The 22,075-nt window shown below is 34.2% G+C and overlaps 2 protein-coding genes across 2 annotated transcripts; one reads left to right on the top strand and one right to left on the bottom strand.

The window, feature by feature from the left end:
* The first annotated feature begins 1,408 nt into the window (after positions 1-1,408).
* LOC111904643 (protein DETOXIFICATION 45, chloroplastic) lies at positions 1,409-6,199 on the top strand. The gene is made up of 16 exons (XM_023900382.3): positions 1,409-1,546; positions 2,837-3,155; positions 3,236-3,399; positions 3,486-3,611; positions 3,683-3,843; positions 3,992-4,127; positions 4,216-4,312; positions 4,405-4,505; positions 4,574-4,737; positions 4,854-4,925; positions 5,021-5,137; positions 5,228-5,323; positions 5,395-5,516; positions 5,616-5,673; positions 5,764-5,857; positions 5,950-6,199. Exons 2-15 carry the CDS (start codon positions 2,839-2,841, stop codon positions 5,773-5,775), a joined length of 1,743 nt encoding a protein of 580 aa, XP_023756150.1. The 5' UTR covers positions 1,409-1,546; positions 2,837-2,838; the 3' UTR covers positions 5,776-5,857; positions 5,950-6,199.
* A 121-nt stretch (positions 6,200-6,320) lies between these two features.
* LOC111904644 (isocitrate dehydrogenase [NAD] regulatory subunit 1, mitochondrial) lies at positions 6,321-9,872 on the bottom strand. Its single transcript, XM_023900383.3, has 4 exons — positions 9,193-9,872; positions 8,661-8,900; positions 8,467-8,545; positions 6,321-6,755 (listed from the first exon to the last, which is right to left on the bottom strand). The coding sequence occupies exons 1-4, from the start codon at positions 9,703-9,705 to the stop codon at positions 6,481-6,483; spliced, it is 1,107 nt and encodes a 368-aa protein (XP_023756151.1). The 5' UTR covers positions 9,706-9,872; the 3' UTR covers positions 6,321-6,480.
* Positions 9,873-22,075: the final 12,203 nt, after the last annotated feature.

Genomic DNA, 22,075 nt, shown 5'->3' with positions numbered 1-22,075 from the left:
TTTAAAAAAATTAAATTCCTATTTTTTACATATTCATTTTCACTATAGGATGTAAAAAGTTTTGTTTTTTTATATATATTTGTTTTAAAAAACAAAAATTGCACCTTAAGACGGATTTGAACACAAAATGACCGGGAAACCGGAACTATTCTCAACACGTATTCGCACAAAATATGGGTAGTGACATAAAATGACATAAAGACGGATTTGAACACAAACACATAAACAAAAGACCATTCTTGCCAAAAGTCACATAAGTTTACTATTCCTAAAAAGTGTCATCTTTTAATATATATATATATATATATATATATATATATATATATATATATATATATATATATATATATATATATATATATATATATATATATATATATATAAGAATGTATAATTCGGCATTGGGTTATTTGTCCCTTGTCATTCTTTGTACAAGGGATAAAAGTGGGTCTAAACCTGGTATGAATGGATTTGGATCTAGAAAACCTGAAAACCTGTTCTTAGGATTTTATAGGAAAGGATACCAAACTGTTATATAGTAACCGGTTCCAGGTAAAGTGGGCCTAGAACCACAAAATCCGGAAATGTCAAAGTGGGTCAAGTGGAACTGGGTAAAATTAGTCTAGAACCAAAAAAACCAAGAAAACCAGAGTTTTTTTGGTAATTACTTAGTGTGTTTGAACTTTAAAAAAACTAACTTTGATATTTCGACTTCGAGGGACTGTAAGCCATTGAATATCAAACCAAAAATATCAAAATTATTGTTTAAAAACTTATACAAACTCTAAACTACGCGTTTTAAAAACCGCATGTTTATCTGAGTTCAAAAAAAATTAAATATACATATTCTAATATTTTCACATAATACAAAAAAAAAATGAAAATTTACAGCTTTGATATCCCAAATTTAAAGGACTGTAAGTTAATGAATATGAAATTGAAAATAACATAAATATAATCTAAAATCATGTACAAATTCTAAACTACACGTTGGAAAAAATAGTATGTCAATCCGATTTCAAACAAACGAAACATGCATGTTTTAAACTTTTCACAAAAACCAGTTCTGGCCGCTAAAACAGTTCCGGTTCTAACACAACCAAACCCGGATAAAATCATTCTTTAAACCCGGAACTAAAACAGATTTTACATATTCCAGTTTTAACAGTTCTGGTTCCAATCCAATTTTCTAGTTTTAAATCTCATCCTACTCTGTGCACCATTAAAATATCCTACAAAATTTTTACTCCAACAGATTAATATAACTTATTTTTACTTTTATATTTAACCTAAATTAAGAGTTTTTGTTTTTCACAAAAAACATAGTTTCGTGGTTATTAATTTATTATAAATAAAGATTCAATTCGGGTCGGGTTGTCGGTTACCATGGATTTTCCGGGTAACATAACCGAAACGAAAATTCATGAATTCATCGTCATCGTCGTATTCATAAAACCACGGCGGAGTTGACAGTAACGCCTTTGCATGCCGCCGCTTTTATAAACTCGTAGTACCACCAATCTTTACAAAATCCCTATCTACTCAGGTTAATCTTTCATCTTCATTCACGATTTTCATTTTTGCTTTTGCTTTTTACTCTCTGTATTAAATTACTTATCTTTCATGGTTTTGAGGTTTTCACTTTTCCGTAATGATTTTGTTATATCTCAGTGAGTGTTCTTGTTTTTTATTGCAACACACAGTGACACAACCATGTGATTCTTGACAGATGCCGGAAATTTGGTTTTGTACGCTAATTTGATCAAATTCGCTTCTATAGGCCTCTAATGTTTTCACTTTTTAGTGGGTGTTTCTTGTGAAATTCAGATAGCGCTTGTTCATCTCTTTGTTTGTCAGTTTTGATGTTATCTTTCTAAACCCTCCATTTCCAAAAAGGAAAACTGTATTTTTCTTCTTTTTTTTTAGTCATATACTTAGCTATGTGGATTCAAAATCCATATGGATTTTATTACGGATTTTACATAATTTCATCATATATTCTTGAAAATTTGAATATTCCATATTCAATCGCGCTTGTGGAAAAAGAACCATTTGACCTCATATTTGATCATATGATGGATTGATGGTTCTTTGTAGTTAAGGTGTTCGATGATATGCCAATTGCCACCTCCTTTTTATTCCTGAATGACTTTATCTGTCTTATCTGAACATTTTCAATAAATGTCGCTAATTTGGGGAATCGAAAGCCTTTATTACATCGGTCTTATTAACATTTTCATCTTGTGGGTCCAAGTGACCACTTGTACATAAGAAGAAAGAACATTAATTTCCATTATTGATAATCATATTACTCTCTAATTCATTCAAAAATCAACCCATTGCTTTCTTGATCTGTAAATAAAAACATTTCATTATGAAATTTGCCAAACATGTCATTATCCGAAACCCAACAAAATCACACATCCATCAATGTCATGTTGCTAATTTGATGCTAAGGGCATTGAAAATGACAACTCTTACATAATCTTTACTTTCTATAAGAGTTATATAATAGTGGATGACACACATCCATCAATGTCTCCCACATCTTTTTAATTAATCTTGTATGTAAGATAAGATGTATATTCAGTTTCTTGTCTTCCATGATTTATTTATAGTGATTTTAGTCATAGTTTTTTGTTATATTATGATGTTACTTACCTACTCCTCTTTTAGCAAATTCACTATTACATATTGACACATGAGCAAATTTGTACAAGTTTGTGAAGTTGGTATCTCTACTCCACTCTAGGCTTATAAAATTACTAAACTTTATTCCTTAGATAAAAGACAGAAATAAGTGAATATGACAAAATTTTGTTTTAATATAACACAGATATGGCTTCTGGGCAACTGAATGATGGTGTTGTATATAATGGATTGGCTACAAGAAGTAGTGAATGGACAAAAAGAAAGTTAAAGAAACCAGAACAATTGTCAATAGGAGGAGTTCATGATTCATTTTCATCACACAATTTGAAATATTCTTCAAATCCCTCAAAGATGATGTTGTATTCTTCAATTATGCGTAAAAGGAAGCATGCTTCTTCTTCAATAAAAAGGAAAAATTCAGATTTTAGTGTGTGTTCTTCTGAAGAGAATATTGCAACACAGGAAGAAGAAGATGATGTGGCAAACATTAGAGAAGTATATCCGTATGTCCTCAAACTTAGTCTTTATCATCATTTTTCACTTCTATAATAAGAAAAAGATTCACATTTATATATATATTCAGGGACTTAATGGGAATTGCTAAAAAAGAAGAACCAGAAATGATTGAAAAATCACGTGCCAAAAATATAAAAAAGGAGCTCATTGCACTCACATTACCAGCACTTGCAGGGCAAGCTATTGAACCTTTAGCCATGTTAATGGAGACAGCTTATATTGGTAGATTAGGTAAAGATTAAAAAGCTTTCAGGGTTAATTTAGTAAATTCAACTTTTTTCTTTTTCTTTTTTGTGTTTATCATATCCTATTCACAGGTCCTGTGCAGTTGGCTTCTGCTGGAGTTTCCATATCAATCTTTAACATTGTTTCAAAGCTTTTCAACATTCCTCTTCTCAGTGTTGCCACTTCTTTTGTTGCTGAAGATATTGCTAAAAACCAAGGTGGAAATTTTTTACCTTTTTACTGTTTTCAAGAAAAAAAAAATTTACCTTTTTTTTTTTTTTTTTTACAGGAGATAATTCTGATGAAGCAAATGGGAATGGAATGACAGAAAGGAAACAGTTAGCTTCTGTTTCTACAGCTTTGCTTTTAGCTGTTGGAATTGGAATCTTTGAGGGTTTATCTTTATATTTTGGATCAGGGGTTTTTCTTAATCTCATGGGTATATCATCAGTAAGTTTCAATTCAAATAATTCAAATTAGGGCTAAATGCAAGAAACAGAAGAATACTTTTATATATAGTTTTCTGTTATTATAGCATTATACTTTAATTGCTATTTCTTGCATAAAATTGTTGAATTTATTGGTTTATATTATACAGGCTTCTTCAATGCATGCGCCAGCTCAGCAGTTTCTTTCCCTTAGAGCCCTTGGTGCTCCTGCAGTTGTGGTCTCTTTAGCTCTTCAAGGTGTTTTTCGTGGTTTTAAGGACACAAAGACTCCTGTATTTTGTCTAGGCAAGTTTTTTGTTTTTTCAATTTTAAACGTTTAATTATTATTTTCTATTGGTTAATAATATATATATATTTTTCTTTCTTTCTACAGGCATTGGTAATACTTCAGCTGTTTTTCTGTTTCCCATTCTTATGTACTACTTCAAATTAGGTGTAACTGGAGCTGCAATTTCTACTGTTACCTCACAGTATGTAAAAATAAAAAATCTCCCTTTTATAAATTAAAAAAAAAAAGTTTTATCTTAATTCTTAACTTTTTTTTTTAATCATGTTGTTTCAGATACATTGTCACATTTTTAATGATATGGCACCTTAATAAAAGAGCTGTATTACTTCCTCCAAAACCAGGAGCACTTAAATTCGGTTGCTATATGAAATCTGGTAAGTAATAAAATATGTTATTATTATTATTATTTTGTATTTTAAAAACTTGTGTTTTGTTTCTTTAGGTGGGTTTCTTCTTGGAAGAACACTTGCAGTTCTTATAACAACAACCTTAGCAACATCAATGGCTGCTAGACAAGGTCCTATAGCCATGGCTGCTCATCAGATATGTCTGCAAGTTTGGTTGGCTGTTTCTCTTATTACAGATGCATTGGCTGCATCTGGTCAGGTATAAATTCACCAAATCTTGACTTTGACTTTGACTTGACATATAGTTTAAGGAAAATGTTTGACTATTTGTCAGATAGTTGACTTCTTAACCATTTTTTTTTTGTTTTGTTTTAGGCATTGATTGCTAGTTCGGTTTCGAAAGGGGATTATAGATCTGTGAAGGATATCACATACTTTGTGTTGACTGTAATGTTAATTAATAATTTTTTTCTTTATATAATATATAAAGATGTTTTTATTTTATTTTATAAAAGTTGATTAATGTTTATTATTTTCTTTAGATTGGTTTTGTGATGGGTGTTACTTTGGCTGCAATATTGGGAGTTTCATTTGGTTCTATAGTCACACTGTTCACCAAGGATGTTGGAGTATTGGCGATTGCTAGAACCGGGGTTTTGGTAAAATCCCTATAATGCCCTTGTTGTTATTTTATTTATTTATATTTTATATGTATACATCTCTGATGTGTTTTGTTTTTGTGGAAAAAGTTTGTGAGTGCTAGTCAGCCTTTGAATGCTTTGGCTTTTATTGTTGATGGTTTGCATTATGGAGTTTCAGACTTCCCGTATGCTGCTTATTCCATGGTATGTTTTTTTTTAGATATGAATATAAAATTACGTATTTGCCATTGGATTAAATATGTTGTTCACTGTAGATGCTTGTTGGGATTTTATCGTCTGCTTTTCTTTACTATGCTCCCTCGGGTTTTGGTCTTCATGGCGTTTGGTCGGGTTTGACTCTCTTCATGGGATTACGAATGTTGGCAGGGCTTATCAGGTAATTGTGTGATTTCATGACATGACAAAGGGTATATTGGTAATTTCATCTTCTTGAGAGAGAGAGAGAGAGACCTAACTTTTTTGTGTTTTTGTTTAGATTGTTAAACAAGAATGGGCCATGGTGGTTTCTGCATGAGGATTTGAATTTAACAAAGGTCGTGCCATGAATTTTTATGTATTTATTTATTATTTTTTATTGTGGCTTGTTTTGCTAAATTGTGTTGCATTTTATCTTGTTTTCACAGGTTGGGCGTTAGATGGGATTTGGAAAAAAAAAAAAAAAAACTGATCTGATTACACACAACACAATCTTGACTACTGCTGATATACTTGTTGACTGTAAGTTTGTTTCTTTTTTACTTAATGCAAGAAAGAACGACTTAATTCATAAAGTCGTGTAAATTAGGTCATGACTTATTGTGGCTTTGTAGGATACAACAGAGTGAACTGGAGAAAGTATTTTGATGATGGGTACAAATTTTATCATGCTTCTGAAAGGAACTGGTTTCAAAAAAAGGAATGTGGTGCATGTATCACTTAATGCCAAATAGTTGTATATAATCTTTTTTTTTTTAATGTTTGTATGATAATTTAGGACAAAATGAATGCAAAAAACAACAAAGTACTTTCACTTATCTATGTATTATATATAATATCCTACTTATATTTCTTTTCATTACAGCACCATATTTTAAGACTTTCTACTACTAAATTAAGGACATGAACAATCAACATATGAATTTATGTAAAGCATAAGAAACTACATTTAAGTAAATGGAGAAAAATAAATGATATGTTGAAATTTGGTACAAACTTCTCACAATTGATTCTTATTTAAGTCTTTAATGTTTATCATCTTGCCTCAAAGGTCATCATAATATATATTATGTTATTCACAAGGAATAAAAATCTGTGAAGAAATATCAAAATCAAAAGGATGATGATTTGGAATTGGAAGTGATCTAATGAAGTTTAGAAATGACAGCATCGACAACTTCTTGAGTGGTGCTGTTCCCACCGAGATCTTTTGTTCGGTATTTACCCTCGGAAATGACACGTTTGACTGAGTTTTCCAATCGGTCAGCAAAAGAAGGGAATTGAAGATGTCTGAGCATCATGGCGGATGAGAGAAGCAATGCCACTGGATTTGCTGTCTTTCTGTCCACTATCTTCTGTTTTCCAACATTTCCTGCTGAAGCACCTTGCTCAAACACAGCATGATCAGCTCCCACATTACCTACAAATTTGGATTCCCATATGTTAATTAAATGCAAGAAATAGCCACCTACTTTCATTGATTTTAGAGAAAAAAAAAAAAAAAAAGTAGGTGATTATCATCCAAATACAAAGCAATTTTCACTGCTAATTTGATAGATTATTCAAACTATGAAAGTTACCTATTAAGAGAAATAGAAAGGAATGGAAGTATATGATCCTATAATCTATCCTAATAAATGAAGATCATTTTGCCAAATGTCATCTTCTCATTAAATTTGCCACATGTAATTTTGTAAATATTTTGATTAAATTTAAATCCACGTGTCATTTTGTGGTTTCCTTTGAATTAAATCAATTAATGTGCCACATAATACTAAATTTATATATGTAAGTATTAAATACATTTAATGTGATAATAAATGTAAAGAATCTTAAAAGATATATAATATATATTAAAATATATTGATATATAGTTTTTTTAATCAACCTGTATAATACACAGGTTTTACACCTAGTAATATATTAGAGAAAATGAAAGGGTGTTTCTATGAATTGCATTTAGCCCATTTGTTTATTATATATAGACAAATTTTCATAATTGGTCCATGTGGTTTGCAAAATATTGCACTTTAACGACAACTATGGAAAATGTCATGCCACTGTCCCTGTGGTTTGGAAAATTTCATGAATGGTCCTTCCATAGTTAAAACCAACTTTTCAGCTGTTACTTTTTATGAAAAGACCATTTTGCCCTTGAACCAAATCTGCAATAATATTCAACAAACCTCAAGGACCAGTTGTGTAATTTTGAAATCTTGAAATATATATATATATATATATATATATATATATATATATATATATATATATATATATATCACACACACACACTTTAATTTTTTTCGTTTTTTTTTAATTTACTTTTCAACATTTTTTTTTACCATTTAGACCTTTTCTATTTTTTTTATAATTTTAGTTATTTATTGTGTTTTCTAATGTTTTTATTTATTTTGATTCAAGAAATGAAAAAACTTCAATTGAAAATATTGTAACAAATTAAATCATATTTCTACATGTGATATCAATAGTTTAAATTCAATATAATATTTTTCAATTTGAATATTTGATAATAGACTAAAATAAAGAATAAAAGAAATAATAAGAGTCGGACTCTATAAAAAAAGTAAAGTGTATATTGCAGAATTGATCCTTGAAGTATACACAATTCTCAGATTTGGTCCAAGGGCATTTACGTCATTTAGAAAAAACTAACTAGTCAAAAGTTAAAGTTAACGCCAGACATGCAAGGTTTCAAAACCATAGAGACCGGTGGCGTGATGTTTTCCATAGTTGTCCTCAAAGTGAGATATTTTGCAAAGCACAAGGACCAATTATGAAATTTTGTCTTATACTTTGAAAATCTACACAATTACAGAAATGGTATCCAGATAAAAAGCAATTTTCACTGCTATAATTGGGTAGATTTTTTAAAATATAATGGTCTAATAAGAAAGAAATCAGAAGCACAATGCTAAAAATTTATTAGATTCATACAGAAACTCTATATAAGAAATCTATCACAAATTTTCAAAATCATCCTTTGAAAAATCCACCCAATTATAGCCAATCATATGTAACATTGATATATGAAAGTACATTGTAACATTGATATATCTTGCATAAGACAGGAATAATTATGCAAATATAATTAAATTTAAAGGAGCACCAACCTCCAGGCATGACACCAGTGCCACCAGCAATACCAGCAGCAGTATTTGCCACCAAATTTCCATAAAGATTAGGAGTAACCTAAACAATAACCACACACTTAAATCTATTTGGCATTTTGAAAAACTTAAAATCTTGAAAAGATTCATAGAAAGCAAAGAATTATGAGTTGTGACATTGTATAATGATTACTGACCATAACATCAAATTGTTCTGGTTTTGAAACCAGCTGCATGCAGCAATTGTCCACAATGATCTCATTGTATTTTATGCCTGGATACTTGCTTGCTATTTCTCTACAAGATTCTAGAAACAAACCATCTGCAAGTTTCATGATGTTTGCTTTGTGGACAGCTGTCACTGTTTTCCTGTTATTGAGGTAAGCATACTCAAACGCGTACTTTGCAATTCGCTCTGAGCAAAACTTTGTGATCACCTGGAAATTATGGAAACTTCAGATCATTTTTAAAAAAGTTCATTCAGACCTCTCAACCCAAACTTCAAGGGAAATTGAGTTCATTTCAGGGCCTATCATCTACTTCCCTAAACTTCTTTATTTGACCTAAGATTCTAAGCTTAGAACTTGCTAAACCTAAAGATTATTCAGAATACATACATCAAGTACCTACTTACATGTGCAAGTTTCAGAATCCATAACGTTTTTTTTTACATATTCAATGGAAATTGGATGGAGATGAAAGCAAAACGATACTTGGATTAGAGTATACCTTAAGACTTTCCACCACACCAGGAACAACCTCGTGTTCGAGCCCTGCGTATTCCCCTTCAGTATTCTCTCTAATCACCACAATATCAACATTCTCATGGCGCGTGGGTAATCCAGGCAAATTAAAACAATTTACAAGCGAAGCGTACAGATCAAGCTCTTTCCTTAACTGCACATTCAGCGAACTAACCCCTCCACCCATGGGAGTATTCAAACCCCCTTTCAAGCACACTTTATTCTTCTTAATCGACTCTATGACTTCCGCTGGTATGGTCTTCATGTCACCATGAACATCGAACTTTTCGAAGTAAATCGGCGCGTGCATCGCATCCATTACTTGCTCGACAGCTCCGGTAACGAGGGGACCGATCCCATCTCCGGGGATTAAGGTGACTGTGCGAGGAGCACCATCACCTGGTCGGGGCATGTAAGTGACAGATCGGGATGGGGTCGAAACAGGTGGAGCTGGTCGGTGAAGCAGTTGCTTGAGGATCGGTAGAGTTCGTTTGGCCATCGGATGCAGATTTACTTGTTTGATCTGATTGAATAAGATTACAGACAGAGCGGATATTAGGGTTTTGATTGACGAATCTGCTACTGGAAAGGGCGGGCGAATAATGGAGGAAGGAAAGAGAAATACTGGTGAAATAGAGAATAAGTTGACCTTTCAAGGATCCCAATATTAGAAAAGTTTAATAAAATTATTAATGATTTAGGGACAAGGAGTCGTATTATATGTTCGTTAAACAAAGGCACGGTTTATAAAAAAAAAAAAGTTCTAAATTTATTTTGTTAATAAGAAAATCATGATCAGTGGATAAAAAATTCAAATCAGCTCTTTTTTACATCAAAATATATTTTACATGGTTACTTTCAAAAAGTCTCATTAAAAAAATCTCAATTTTTTTTTTTAATTTTATTTTAACTATTTTACCCTTTCATTAAAAATCTAAATTTTTTTTGAATGAAATTATAAATAAAAATAAAACGTTATTAAACTAGTAAGATTAAGGATCAAATTCCTCTATAACCACTTATTTGCTACAAAACAATAACGTTAATATCATTTTCAACTTATCATCGCCGGTATAATCTATTTCTCATACAAATTTACTTTACTAAGTATTATAATATATTCAAATTATGTGTTCAGATAATACTCAATCACAATGGCACTGTACCGTCATTATGAATGAATGAGAAATTGCATGGATAAGAGTTACAAACATATTTTAATTACATTTAAACTACAGGTCAAAATACATTGTTGTTTAAGAAACTTCATATGAAGATGCATAAATAATTAGTTCATTTCTAACTATGAGTAATCTCATTAAGCTGAGTATTAGTATCCAAGTCATATTTAAGCACCTAAAACATTCTCAAAATTATATATATATATATATATATATATATATATATATATTGATGTGTTTCTTATATTTATTGTGTGCTAAAATTGACCAATAAGAATTTAATAAAAATTAAATTATTAATTAACCAAATAAAGATAGATATTAAATGATTTTATAATTCAATGTATATTAAACGATATCCATAATTATAATTCATGTTTTATGGAAACTATTTAAATTCTTCATTAATATCAGCAATAATATTTTTTCAGAATGAATTCGCATCTATATTTTTATTTATGGGTTCGTGTTTTGTTTTAGGACTCACTCACTCAAAATACAACAAAATTGCCTGGAACATAGAGAATTGGAGTGTATTTTAGTAGAATACACTCTCATTCTGCTAGAATACACTCTTATTCTGTTACAATAAACCAAAACTCATATTTGGAGAATTTTGCATAAAACATCACCCTCCTCAGGGTCTCCAACACCTCTCGTAAATGTTGCACGTGCTACTCCTTGGTCTTGGAGTAGACCAAAATATCATCACTGGAAACAATCAAAGATCGATCCAGCGTCGGCCTACAGACCCAGTTCATGAGATCTATGAACGATGCTGGTGCATTGGTGAGCCCGAAAGACATCACCATAAACTCGTAATGACTATAACGAGTCCTGAAGGTTGTCGTCTGCACATCCTAATCCCTAACCCTTACCTGGTGGTACACGGACCGTAAATCAATCTTGGAGAACCAAGATGCACCCTGAAGCTGGTCAAACAAATCGTCAATCCGAGAAAGTGGGTAGTTGTTCTTCACCATTAGCTTACTTAACTCCCGATAGTCAATGCACATTCTGTGTGACACATCTTTCTCCTTCACAAATAGGATCGGTGCTCCCCATGGAAAATTGCTCGGACGAATAAAACTCCTGTCTAGCAGCTCTTGCTGTTGCATAGACAACTCATGCATCTCAGGTGGTGCCAGACGATACGAAGCCTTGTCTATCGGAGCCGCGTCAGGTACCAAATCAATCCAAAAATCGACCTGCCTCTCGGGAGGCACTCCGAGTAACTCCTCAGGAAAGGCATCAGGAAAATCCCGCACAATGGGTACCATTTTCAACTCCTTCGTGCCTACAACTCGCGTGTCAAAAACATAAGCTAAGAACCCAAAACAACCTTGTTGTAGATATCTCTTAGCCCTCGCATCCGAACAAAGAGCTGGCTCATGTGAAGCTCTCTCACCAGTAATAACCAGTTCTACCCCACTTGGGGTTCGAACTCTCACCAACTGTAGCTTGTAATAAATCACGACCCTATTGGGGCTCAACCAATCCATCCTAGTGATAACCTTCGGGTCTCTCAAGGGAATTGGCACCAGATAAATATAGAACCTCTTATTAAACATGTTTAGGAAACACCCACGGAAAAACCTTGAAGCACTCACGATACGGTCATCCGAAATCTCCAAATCTAGAGGAGAGTACAAAGTCCTCGGCGTGTCTCGAAACTTCTTGCTAAGCACAAGAAATACAACGGATCGGTAGCCCCCGAATCGAACAAAATATAAGCAGTCAAACCATTTACCAAAAGGTCCCTATACAAGATCATAATAAGCATAAGCATAAACAAGAAAGCGATAAAAGATGAGGTTAAAACACATACTAGTAACTACATCCGGCGCTGCACATGCCTCATCGGTGGCCAGCTGAAAAGCCCTGCTCTTCACCAAAGGAGCCTCTGCCTTGCCATGGAGGCCACTGGTAATCCTCAAGGGGGCTGGTGTAGGCCCCACCACTTCTACCCCAGACAATCTCGGACAATCAACCTTTTTATGGCTGATCTGATTGCAATGGAAGCAAATCAGAGCCCTTTTGGGGCAATCCCTACACATGTGGCCCGACTAGCCACAACTGAAACATCCTGGACCTGTTGATCGGCAGACTCAACTGTACGACTTCCCGCACTTGACGTAACAGCCCCGACCCTCCTAGCCACTGGTGTGGGTATCAGAGGTCTTGGGTCTATTAGCCTGACCCACAACCGTCTAAAACTGCTCCGGCTTCCACTTCGTCCGGAGCTCAAACTCAATCTCCCGCTCATGGGCCTTCTCGATCATATCATCTCTCATCATATCATGATATCTTGTCTTACTCATCTCCTTATCTGCAGCATACTACAGGACCAAAAATGCTCTCTCCCTGAATTTGGCTGTAATCTCTGCCACTGTCTGTGTAGTCTGCTGAAGGTCATGGAACTCCCTCGCCAACTGCTACACTTTGATAGCTGGTGCAAACTCCCTCTGAAACTGAAAAAAGTCCTCCCATGTCATCTCTACCACTGCTGCTGCCCCCACGGCTCGGGTAACCTCCTTCCACCAGTCCTATGCTCTATCCCTCAGCAGGTTGGACGCAAATCCCATATTTTCCCCCGTAGGGCAAAAGCTCGTCCGATGATCATTCTCCATGTTAGCAATCTAGTGACGGCTAGCGATGGGGTCCTTGACCCCAAAGAACTCAGACGCTCTACACGCCTTGAACTCCCGGAAAGAGAGAGCTCGAGCCCTAATCTGACCCGTAATAATCTCGGCTAAAAAGACTTGAGACACTCCTCCACGAGCTCCAAAAGCCCCTTCTTGATGGTACCGAAGATCATGTGGGTAGCGTCAAGAATACCTCGAGTAACCTCGGTTGCAATGAGCTCGTGCAACCTCTCATCAATCAGTTATGAGCCAGAGCCAGAACTAGTACCTCCCGATCCCAAACGAGTGACCACCATCCTCAAACTTAAACACAAGATATAAAGAATCAGCAAACACTCGAGGGAAACTCGCAACACATATACCCTTAGAGTCCCAGATTTATACATATCTCAGGTACATGTCCTATGCTTTCAGTAGTATGGGCCCAATACTACCTTCCACACCTACCTGTAACTTCCTCAAGGTGAAATTTGATTCCTATAAGTTACCAGACTACAAGCAAGAACAAACCTATGCTACACAACATACATATCCTAGACTCTTCTAGAAACTCTCAACCCTCACCACTAGCAGTACCAAGAACCTCAATCAAAATTGTTGGTTGCCCTATGCATTTTGTAACACCCGGAAAGTTGAGGATAAACTTTGGGTATAAATAACTTTTGAGGATTTGACACGACGTGTTAGAGGCACCAACACAACGTGTCCAGATAAGAAATAGGCATTGGTTTCATTTAGGCAATACATCGTGTTTCCTCTTGGAACACGGCGTGTTGATGGCTAGGAATGAAACCCTAATTTTTCGGATTTTTCTCCCTATTTAAAGGAATGTGGAGGCTAGGGTTTGTTCCCCCTCATCCCCCATTAGCTCCTCAAACCCTGAGAAAAACCCTAATCATCTTTCCTTCCCATTTTGAAGCTAGTTTGGTGTTTTTGAGGAAGAATGTGTGTAATGCCCATGTTTCTAGGCTAGACATTAATATTGATGTAATAGTCTAGGTTAACCTTTGTAACCCGTCTTGAAATAATAAAGATGTATTATTTGAGTATTATGTGTTTTATGACTAATTGTGTGACTTAAATAAATTAAGAATAAAAATAAGCGTCAAAATAAAATGTTAGATAAACCCAATATCTATGAGGGATGTGGTAGTGGTCGTGGCAAGGTTTCCGAATATATAAAGAATGTCGAAATCCGAGTTATAACGAAGAAGTTATGACCTGTCGAAGTTTTGCGACAGAATGCGACACTACGTGACGTAAATAGTGAGTTTACGATAGAGCGATATTTAGCCTTAGTGATCTAAACGGAAGTCGTAGAATAAGTTAAACCGAGAGCGTGCATAAGAAGAACGTCTAAATCTGACTTCGTATGAGGAAGTTATGATTATTCGAAGTTTCGACTTAGTAGTATGCAACCCAAATCTCGAAATAGAGATCGAGTAATATTTGGCTTAAACAATCTAAATGAGAATCGAAGATCTTGCCGATAGTAGTCCAACAGTGAAAAGACAGACGAAAACGGACGTCGGATGAAGAAGTTATGAATTTCTAACGGAGTTTTCCTGTCCCGGCCTACTAAAAATAATATAATAAAAATAAAGTCAAAACAAGCCGACGGAGTCTAAACGAAAGTTGTAGAGCTTAGTCTCACCTACGCGTGGATATAAAGAACGTCGAAAACGGAGCTCATATGAGGAAGATATGATTTTCCGAAGTTTTTAAATAATTAAAATATATAAATAAAATTATTTATTCGGATAATACCCGAATCCTCGACAACGGCGCACAATCTCCTCAACAACGACGCCAAATTTTTGATCGAGGTCGTTGTCTCGGTAAAAAATAAACCTCACATACACTAGATAGCTAGGGTAAGTAAGGGTCGAATCCACGAGGAGGTTGTGGTCAAACTTTATGTTAAATAGTTAATGAAAAACTACTAGCAATTGTCACGAAATTATTTAAACTAAAAGTTGATGAAAAAGCTAAAAACTTGGTAATGCAAGAACTACTAAAACAAACTACTATCAAAGAGAAAAAAAAACAAGATACTTCCGGTTCAGTTGTTTAGATGGTTGGACTTACACGTTTTCTTTCCTTAAATTCCAATTTAATTACGTAGACATAATTAAGGTTGATTAACTTGCAACAAATAATTTTGAGCACACAATATGTTCTCCCAACTAGTTGTCTTACTCCCTATGTCTAATTGGATTAGGAACAACTAGTGGTTTGGCGATCATGTGTCTTACGATTACCTATTACAATGTTCAATATATAATACTAAAAATTCGTAATAATGTATATGGGTTCAACTGGTCATCTTAGTTCCTAAACTACTTGAATTCAGAATGACTAGTGAATTAACAATACACTATCTTAGTTGCAATATCACACAATAAGAAAACCCAACTCGAATTACTGTAAGTAAAAATCATAACTTTAAGAATGAAACAATAACTGAAATTGACTAGAATAAAAGTAATAATCAAAATGTGATCATCCTAACATCCTACAATGTTCCCGGAAGTAACCTAGGTGGTTTAGTCTTCCATATGATTAACAAAACACACAAATTCAATATAAACAATGGAATTAATGCTAAAATTCACAAACCAACTTGAAATCATAAAATCAATGAATTCTAATGATCAATCAACTATGGAACGATGAAACCTTGGGGATGAAATAATCAAATTCGGAGCTTGATTGAATTGATGTAGATCCGTCGGTTGAATAATCTTCAAATGTTGAATGATAATGAATTTTATGATTTCTCGTCTTGGATTTGGAAATTAATGATCAAAAACGTATTTGTAGAAGCTTTGAATGTGTTTTGAACCCTCCAAACTGTGGAAAATCACAGGGAAGAAGTCCTAAGTCGATTAGGGTTTAATCTCCCTTAAATAGGTGCTGAAAAACTGATTTTCGGGTCTTTTTCCGCGTCGGCGTCCTAGACGTCATGTAGGACGTGTAGGCATCCTTTGTGGCGTTTTACATGCCTTCTGCCGTCCTTGATTTGCACTTAAAAATAACCTAAAACGCATAGGCATCCTAGTAGGCGTCTTAGACGCGTCATAGGACATCTTTCACCTTTTGTGCTTCTTTTGGTGATGAAAACCGTAGAATCAGCAAAAACACAAAACATGAAAGTTGTAGGAAATTTCGTCTAATTTTTGAAACTTCTTCGTTCATGTCAATCGGAGCTCTAGATCTTGAGATATCATCAAAACATTGAAGATTGGTCAAATTTCTCAGTACCATTTTTCTTCATTCCTTTAGCAATTCGTCTCCCATACTTGTTAGCTTCATTTTGCTTGTTTTTCTTGCAGGTTCCGCCCACTTTAGCAATAAATATTTACCTGCATATGAAGTTCAACAACTCATCAAAATAGTACCATTCTTGGACAATTATACATCAATTCAACATAATTAAGACAATTTAATACATTCATATAATAGACTTATCAAACCTCCCTAATTTTATTCCAAACTCGTCCCGAGATTAGGCTAAAATAATCAGAGTAGGCTTACTCTCTCGTCCTAAGAAAAACTCAATGGAATCATGAATTTCGTACATTTCATCAAAATATTTTCAATAAGCACAATATATTGATTTTTGGGATTATTAGTTGCTTATCCTGACTTTTAAACTCAAAAGAAATGTTATGCTTATTTTACTTTGTTGTTTAAAACCCTCCACTTTCTGAACCCTTTCCAATAATCAAACTCATGAGTAATCAGTTGAACTCATTGCCAAAGTCCCGTTTTCAAGGTTCACTAACATAGTTATCACGGTCGGTAACACTTAATGGACTGACCCATACACTCCCGCTATCGAGGGGTCACATATTGTTTCACACAATGTCTTCAACTTGAACTTTTCTTCATATTTATCTTGATTGTGCATTTTCAAGTTCTTTGATGGCTTCATCAGATTTTATCATCTTTGTATTTGACTTGAGCTTGAATATAGATACTTTGAAGTTCTTCAATGTCTTTGATGCTTTTTGGTTGTGTGAAAACAATAATAGTCCCCTCCTAACCCCAAAGGTGCAAAAGTAAGTAAGACCAAGTACTCAGAGCATGATGGAACATATTGTTCGGTTGGGTCCTCAATTGAAAGATCGTAGGCTCGAGCCAAAAACCTTCATTTTTCAAACACTTAGGTATTTCACATAACAATTTTTAAATAAATATAAATATTTCTAAACCGGATGAGCAACCCACAAAATCAATATTAATATATATTATGACTCGATGTACGAAACTTCTATCATTTTCCATCTTGATGAGTTACATTCAAGATATAGAGATGCTACTAACTCATCACATATTTCATGGTGGCCAAACTCAATGGAATTAGATTATCAAGGAATAACTTAAGGTATAATACATTCATTCTAAATTGATTATCCAGATAAAAGTCATAAAAAATAATGCAGATTAAAATACAAATGAGGAGGACGACACAACTGATGATACCGATAGTAGAGGTGGTTTTGATTTCCAAAAAATAAACTTCACTAGTTGGAGGTATTTTCATAATGTTTCGTTATTCCCGAATAAACATCGAAGAATTATGATTTTTTTCCACTTTTTCTTCAATCTTCCATTTTCTTCTTGTGTACACCCCTCCCTAACTTTAAGTCTTGCATCGTCCTCGATGCATCTAAATATAAATTCCTAAAATAATAAAAAAACAACTACAAGCATACAAATCAAATCAAATAAAAATAAACTACATTAACTAGCCCTTAATTTCGTCGGGGTCCACGATTGCACTTGGCACATGCAACAAGCCTTTTAAACCCCTAGTGGACGAGTGAAGTCTCGTGAGGGTTTGCAGAGAACACACCCACAAAGTTCCAAAATTTTCCAAGTTTAACGTCATTAGCGGGACGGGTTACCTCGAGTGATGTATATGGAGGATCATATGTTAGTTGACTTCCTTGAAAATCAGCCATGATGTCATTCTCCTTACTTTGAGGAGTCAGATCATGTGGAATGCACTCTTTGACCTTGTATAAATAAACCATTTTGCCTTTAATCTTTCCACGATGACGCTTAAACCTTGATTTGAACAGCCAAGCATAATTTTTACTACTGGACTTTTTGACTCGATGTTTGGTATCATGAAACACCTTCATCTTTGATTTATGGGTAAGCGCGACATCATGTTTCGTAGCCCATAAGTTTTTTTTCACTTGTTGACACCCGATCTCATTCTACTCTATTAACCTGTAACAAGGTAAAGGTTTCTCCAAATCGTGGGTAGTGTAATAGAGCATATTTGCGGTATGCTCATAGACATAATCAACAATAGTATTGATCACAAATAGTTCACCACTGATTGGAGGATCATTAGTAGGTCCAAATAACAGGAGTCTCAGTTTATGTTTTCCAAATATCATATCAATTGCACCTTCTCGACAACTAATCTAATCATAGATGGTTGCCAAAAAGGGAAGATCAATAATTACATTTGCATGTTTGTATTTGAAATTTTTTTTAGAATCTATTGCAACAAGAAGTTGTTTTTCGGGGTTTTTCAAAATTGTTGGGTAAGGGGTGGTATTAGCCTTCACAAACCCCTCCCCAACTTTGGACTCTTCCAACTCATGAAACTCTTCATTAGACTTTTCAAATTCAATTACAGCTTCTTTAATTTCAAACATCCTTTGGCTATAATTATCATTTAAAGGTACATCATCCTCCATTACAACCTCAAGTTTGGGTGGTGTAGGATTATGCACAATGTTGTCATTGCATAGAAAACTTACCTCATTTACTTGGGTAGTATCCAAAGGTTTTCCCGTTGGTTGTTGCTTTAGCTGCTCCGTTATTCGTTCTAGTTGATCTTCAATTGCCGAAATTGATTTGGAGTTGTCTTCCTCCTTATTGAAGGTTTCATTCAACATGTCCAACATTTGATCCAACTTCTTGCTAAATGAAGATTTTTCTGATTCTTGGTCGTCCGGGAAATAATATGGTTCATGGTGTTGGTTTTGAGTCGATTCTTCAGTCCACCAACAATCATCATCATATGGATCATTGTATGGATAATCATTATATGACTGATTGTGTGGATCATTATTGTATTGATCTTGACCCGGATTTCCACTCCCCCACCACATATCTTGGTTAATATAAATGTATTCCTCCATTCACGACAGTCCCTACACAAAAACAGTAAAATAGTGAAGATTCTAAACTAAAAATAAAACAAAATAAAATAAAACTTAAAGACTACTTCAACATAATAGTTTAAGCGCACAATCTCCTCGACAACGGCGCCAAAATTTTGATCGAGGTCGTTGTCTCTGTCAAAAATAAACCTCACACACACTAGATAGCTAAGGTAAGTAAGGGTCGAATCCACGAGGAGGTTGTGGTCAAACTTTGTGTTAAAATAGTTAATGAGAAACTACTAGCAATTGTCACGAAATTATTTAAACTAAAAGTTGATGAAAAAGCTAAAAACTTGGTAATGCAAGAACTATACTATCAAAGAGAAAAAAAACAAGATACTTCCGGTTCAGTTGTTTAGATGGTTGGACTTACACGTTTTCTTTCCTTAAATTCCAATTTAATTACGTAGACATAATTAAGGTTGATTAACTTGCAACAAATAATTTTGAGCACACAATATGTTCTCCCAACTAGTTGTCTTACTCCCTATGTCTAATTGGATTAGGAACAACTAGTGGTTTGGCGATAATGTGTGTTACGGTTACCTATTACAATGTTGAATATATAATACTACAAATTTGAAATAATGTATGTGGGTTCAACTGGTCATCTTAGTTCCTAAACTACTTGAATTCAGAATGACTAGTGAATTAACAATACACTATCTTAGTTGCAATATCACACAATAAGAAAACCCAACTCCAATTAATGTAAGTAAAAACCATAACTTTAAGAATGAAACAATAACTGAAATTGACTAGAATAAAAGTAATAATCAAATTGTGATCATCCTAACATCCTACAACGTTCCCGGAAGTAACCTAGGTGGTTTAGCCTTCCATATGATTAACAAAACACACAACTTCAATATAAACAATGGAATTAATGCTAAAATTCACAAACCAACTTAAAATCATAAAATCAATGAATTCTAATGATCAATCAACTATGGAACGATGAAACCTTGGGGATGAATAATCAAATTTGGAGCTTGATTGAATTGATGTAGATCCGTCGGTTGAATAATCTTCAAATGTTGAATGATAATGAATTTTATGATTTCTCTTCTTGGATTTGGAAATTAATGATCAAAAACGTGTTTGGAGAAGTTTTGAATGTGTTTGGAACCCTCCAAAACTATGGAAAATCGTAGGGAAGAAGTCCTAAGTCGATTAGGGTTTAATCTCCCTTAAATAGGTGCTGAAAAACTGATTTTCGGGTCTTTTTCCGCATCGGCATCCTAAAAGTCATGTAGGATGTGTGGGTGTCCTTTGTGGTGTTTTACATGCCTTCTGCCATCCTTGATTTGCACTTAAAAATAACCTAAAACGTGTAGGCATCCTAGGATGTCCTTCATCTTTTGTGCCTCTTTTGGTGATGAAAACCATAGAATTAGCAAAAACAAAAAACATGAAAGTTGTAGTAAATTTCGTCTACTTTCTGAAACTTCTTCGTTCATGGCAATCGGAGCTCTAGATCTTGATATATGATTAAAACATTGAAGATTGGTCAAATTTCTCAACACCATTTTTCTTCATTCCTTTAGCAATTCGTCTCCCATACTTGTTAGCTTCATTTTGCTTGTTTTTCTTGCGGGTTCCACCCACTTTAGCAATAAATATTTAAATGCATATGATGCTCAAAAACTCATCAAAGTAGTGCCATTCTTGGACAATTATACATCAATTCAACAGAATTACGAGAATTTAATACTTTCATAGAATACACTTATCAATAGACAGTTGTTGTGTGATGAAATGAAAATAACGAGAGGCATCGATGTGATTGTAATCTAGTCATTCAGCAGAATATGGATGATGACCACGAACTTTTCTAGATAGTTCTGTGGAATGCTGGCAGGCTCATAACCTGTAGGTGTTGGTGAACTTGGGTGTTCATTCGCTGTATTCTATCCCCCTCATGGTTGCCTTAGGACATTCATTGTTGAGGAAACCCCTCTGCAGTAGTGTTCGTCCTGATGAAAAATCCTAGATCAGGTCCCTTGTAATAGTTGTTGTCATAGGGACGTAAAGTGAGGATAACGAGAATGGGTAATCGGGTTATTGATGGTTGGTGAAATTAAATATAATTATTTATTGTGGGTTGAAAACCCTATATGCTCACCAGGCTCCCAATCCTGACCCACTTAGTTTCTTTGTATTACAGGTAGTGGCACGAGAGCATAAGTTGGAGAACTTGTGAAGATGTTTTTGTTTATAGACCAATAGTTGTATAAAACTGTGTAAGGTCTATGTTTTATTGTTTATGCTTTCGTGTCTGTATCGGAACATGACATCACGAGTTTTGATATATAATGAAAATACATTTCTTTAAGAAATGCTTTGATAAACTGTATTTTATCATGTTTTGTTTTTGGGACAAATTCCGTAACTCTTTTAAATCAATGGATTTACTTTGAAATTATTTTAAAAGCATAAATGAAACCGGTCTTTTCTGGCCGTGATTTTGGGGATGTCACAATGTGGAAGAAGGAAGTAAAGATCCAACAAGAAAGCCCCATTCTTCAGTTTGGCACTATTTAGGAACTTTGTAAATATCCAAGACCTGATTTTTGTCATTCAAAGTTGCTAGATCTTGAGTTTTGTTCCTTTTTATTGTTATTGGATGTTGGAATGGGTAGATCTCATAAAGTTTGCAACTTTATGAATCTCCAGGTCAAGGTGACCTAGTAGTCCCCTGGATCTAATCTATAATCGAGTTTTGATGCCTTTTAGAAGTTAGGTCATAAACCCTCATTTTGACCTAAGATGGGTTCAAGACATACATTGGACATGTATGTCTAAAAAAGCACCAACCTTTGGGAATGGTTTAGGTGTTTAAATCACTT

Source organism: Lactuca sativa, chromosome 8, assembly GCF_002870075.4.
Source record: "Lactuca sativa cultivar Salinas chromosome 8, Lsat_Salinas_v11, whole genome shotgun sequence".
Taxonomy (NCBI): domain Eukaryota; kingdom Viridiplantae; phylum Streptophyta; class Magnoliopsida; order Asterales; family Asteraceae; genus Lactuca; species Lactuca sativa.
The sequence above is the reverse complement of the archived record's forward strand: the minus strand, read 5'-3'. Positions and strand labels throughout refer to the sequence as shown.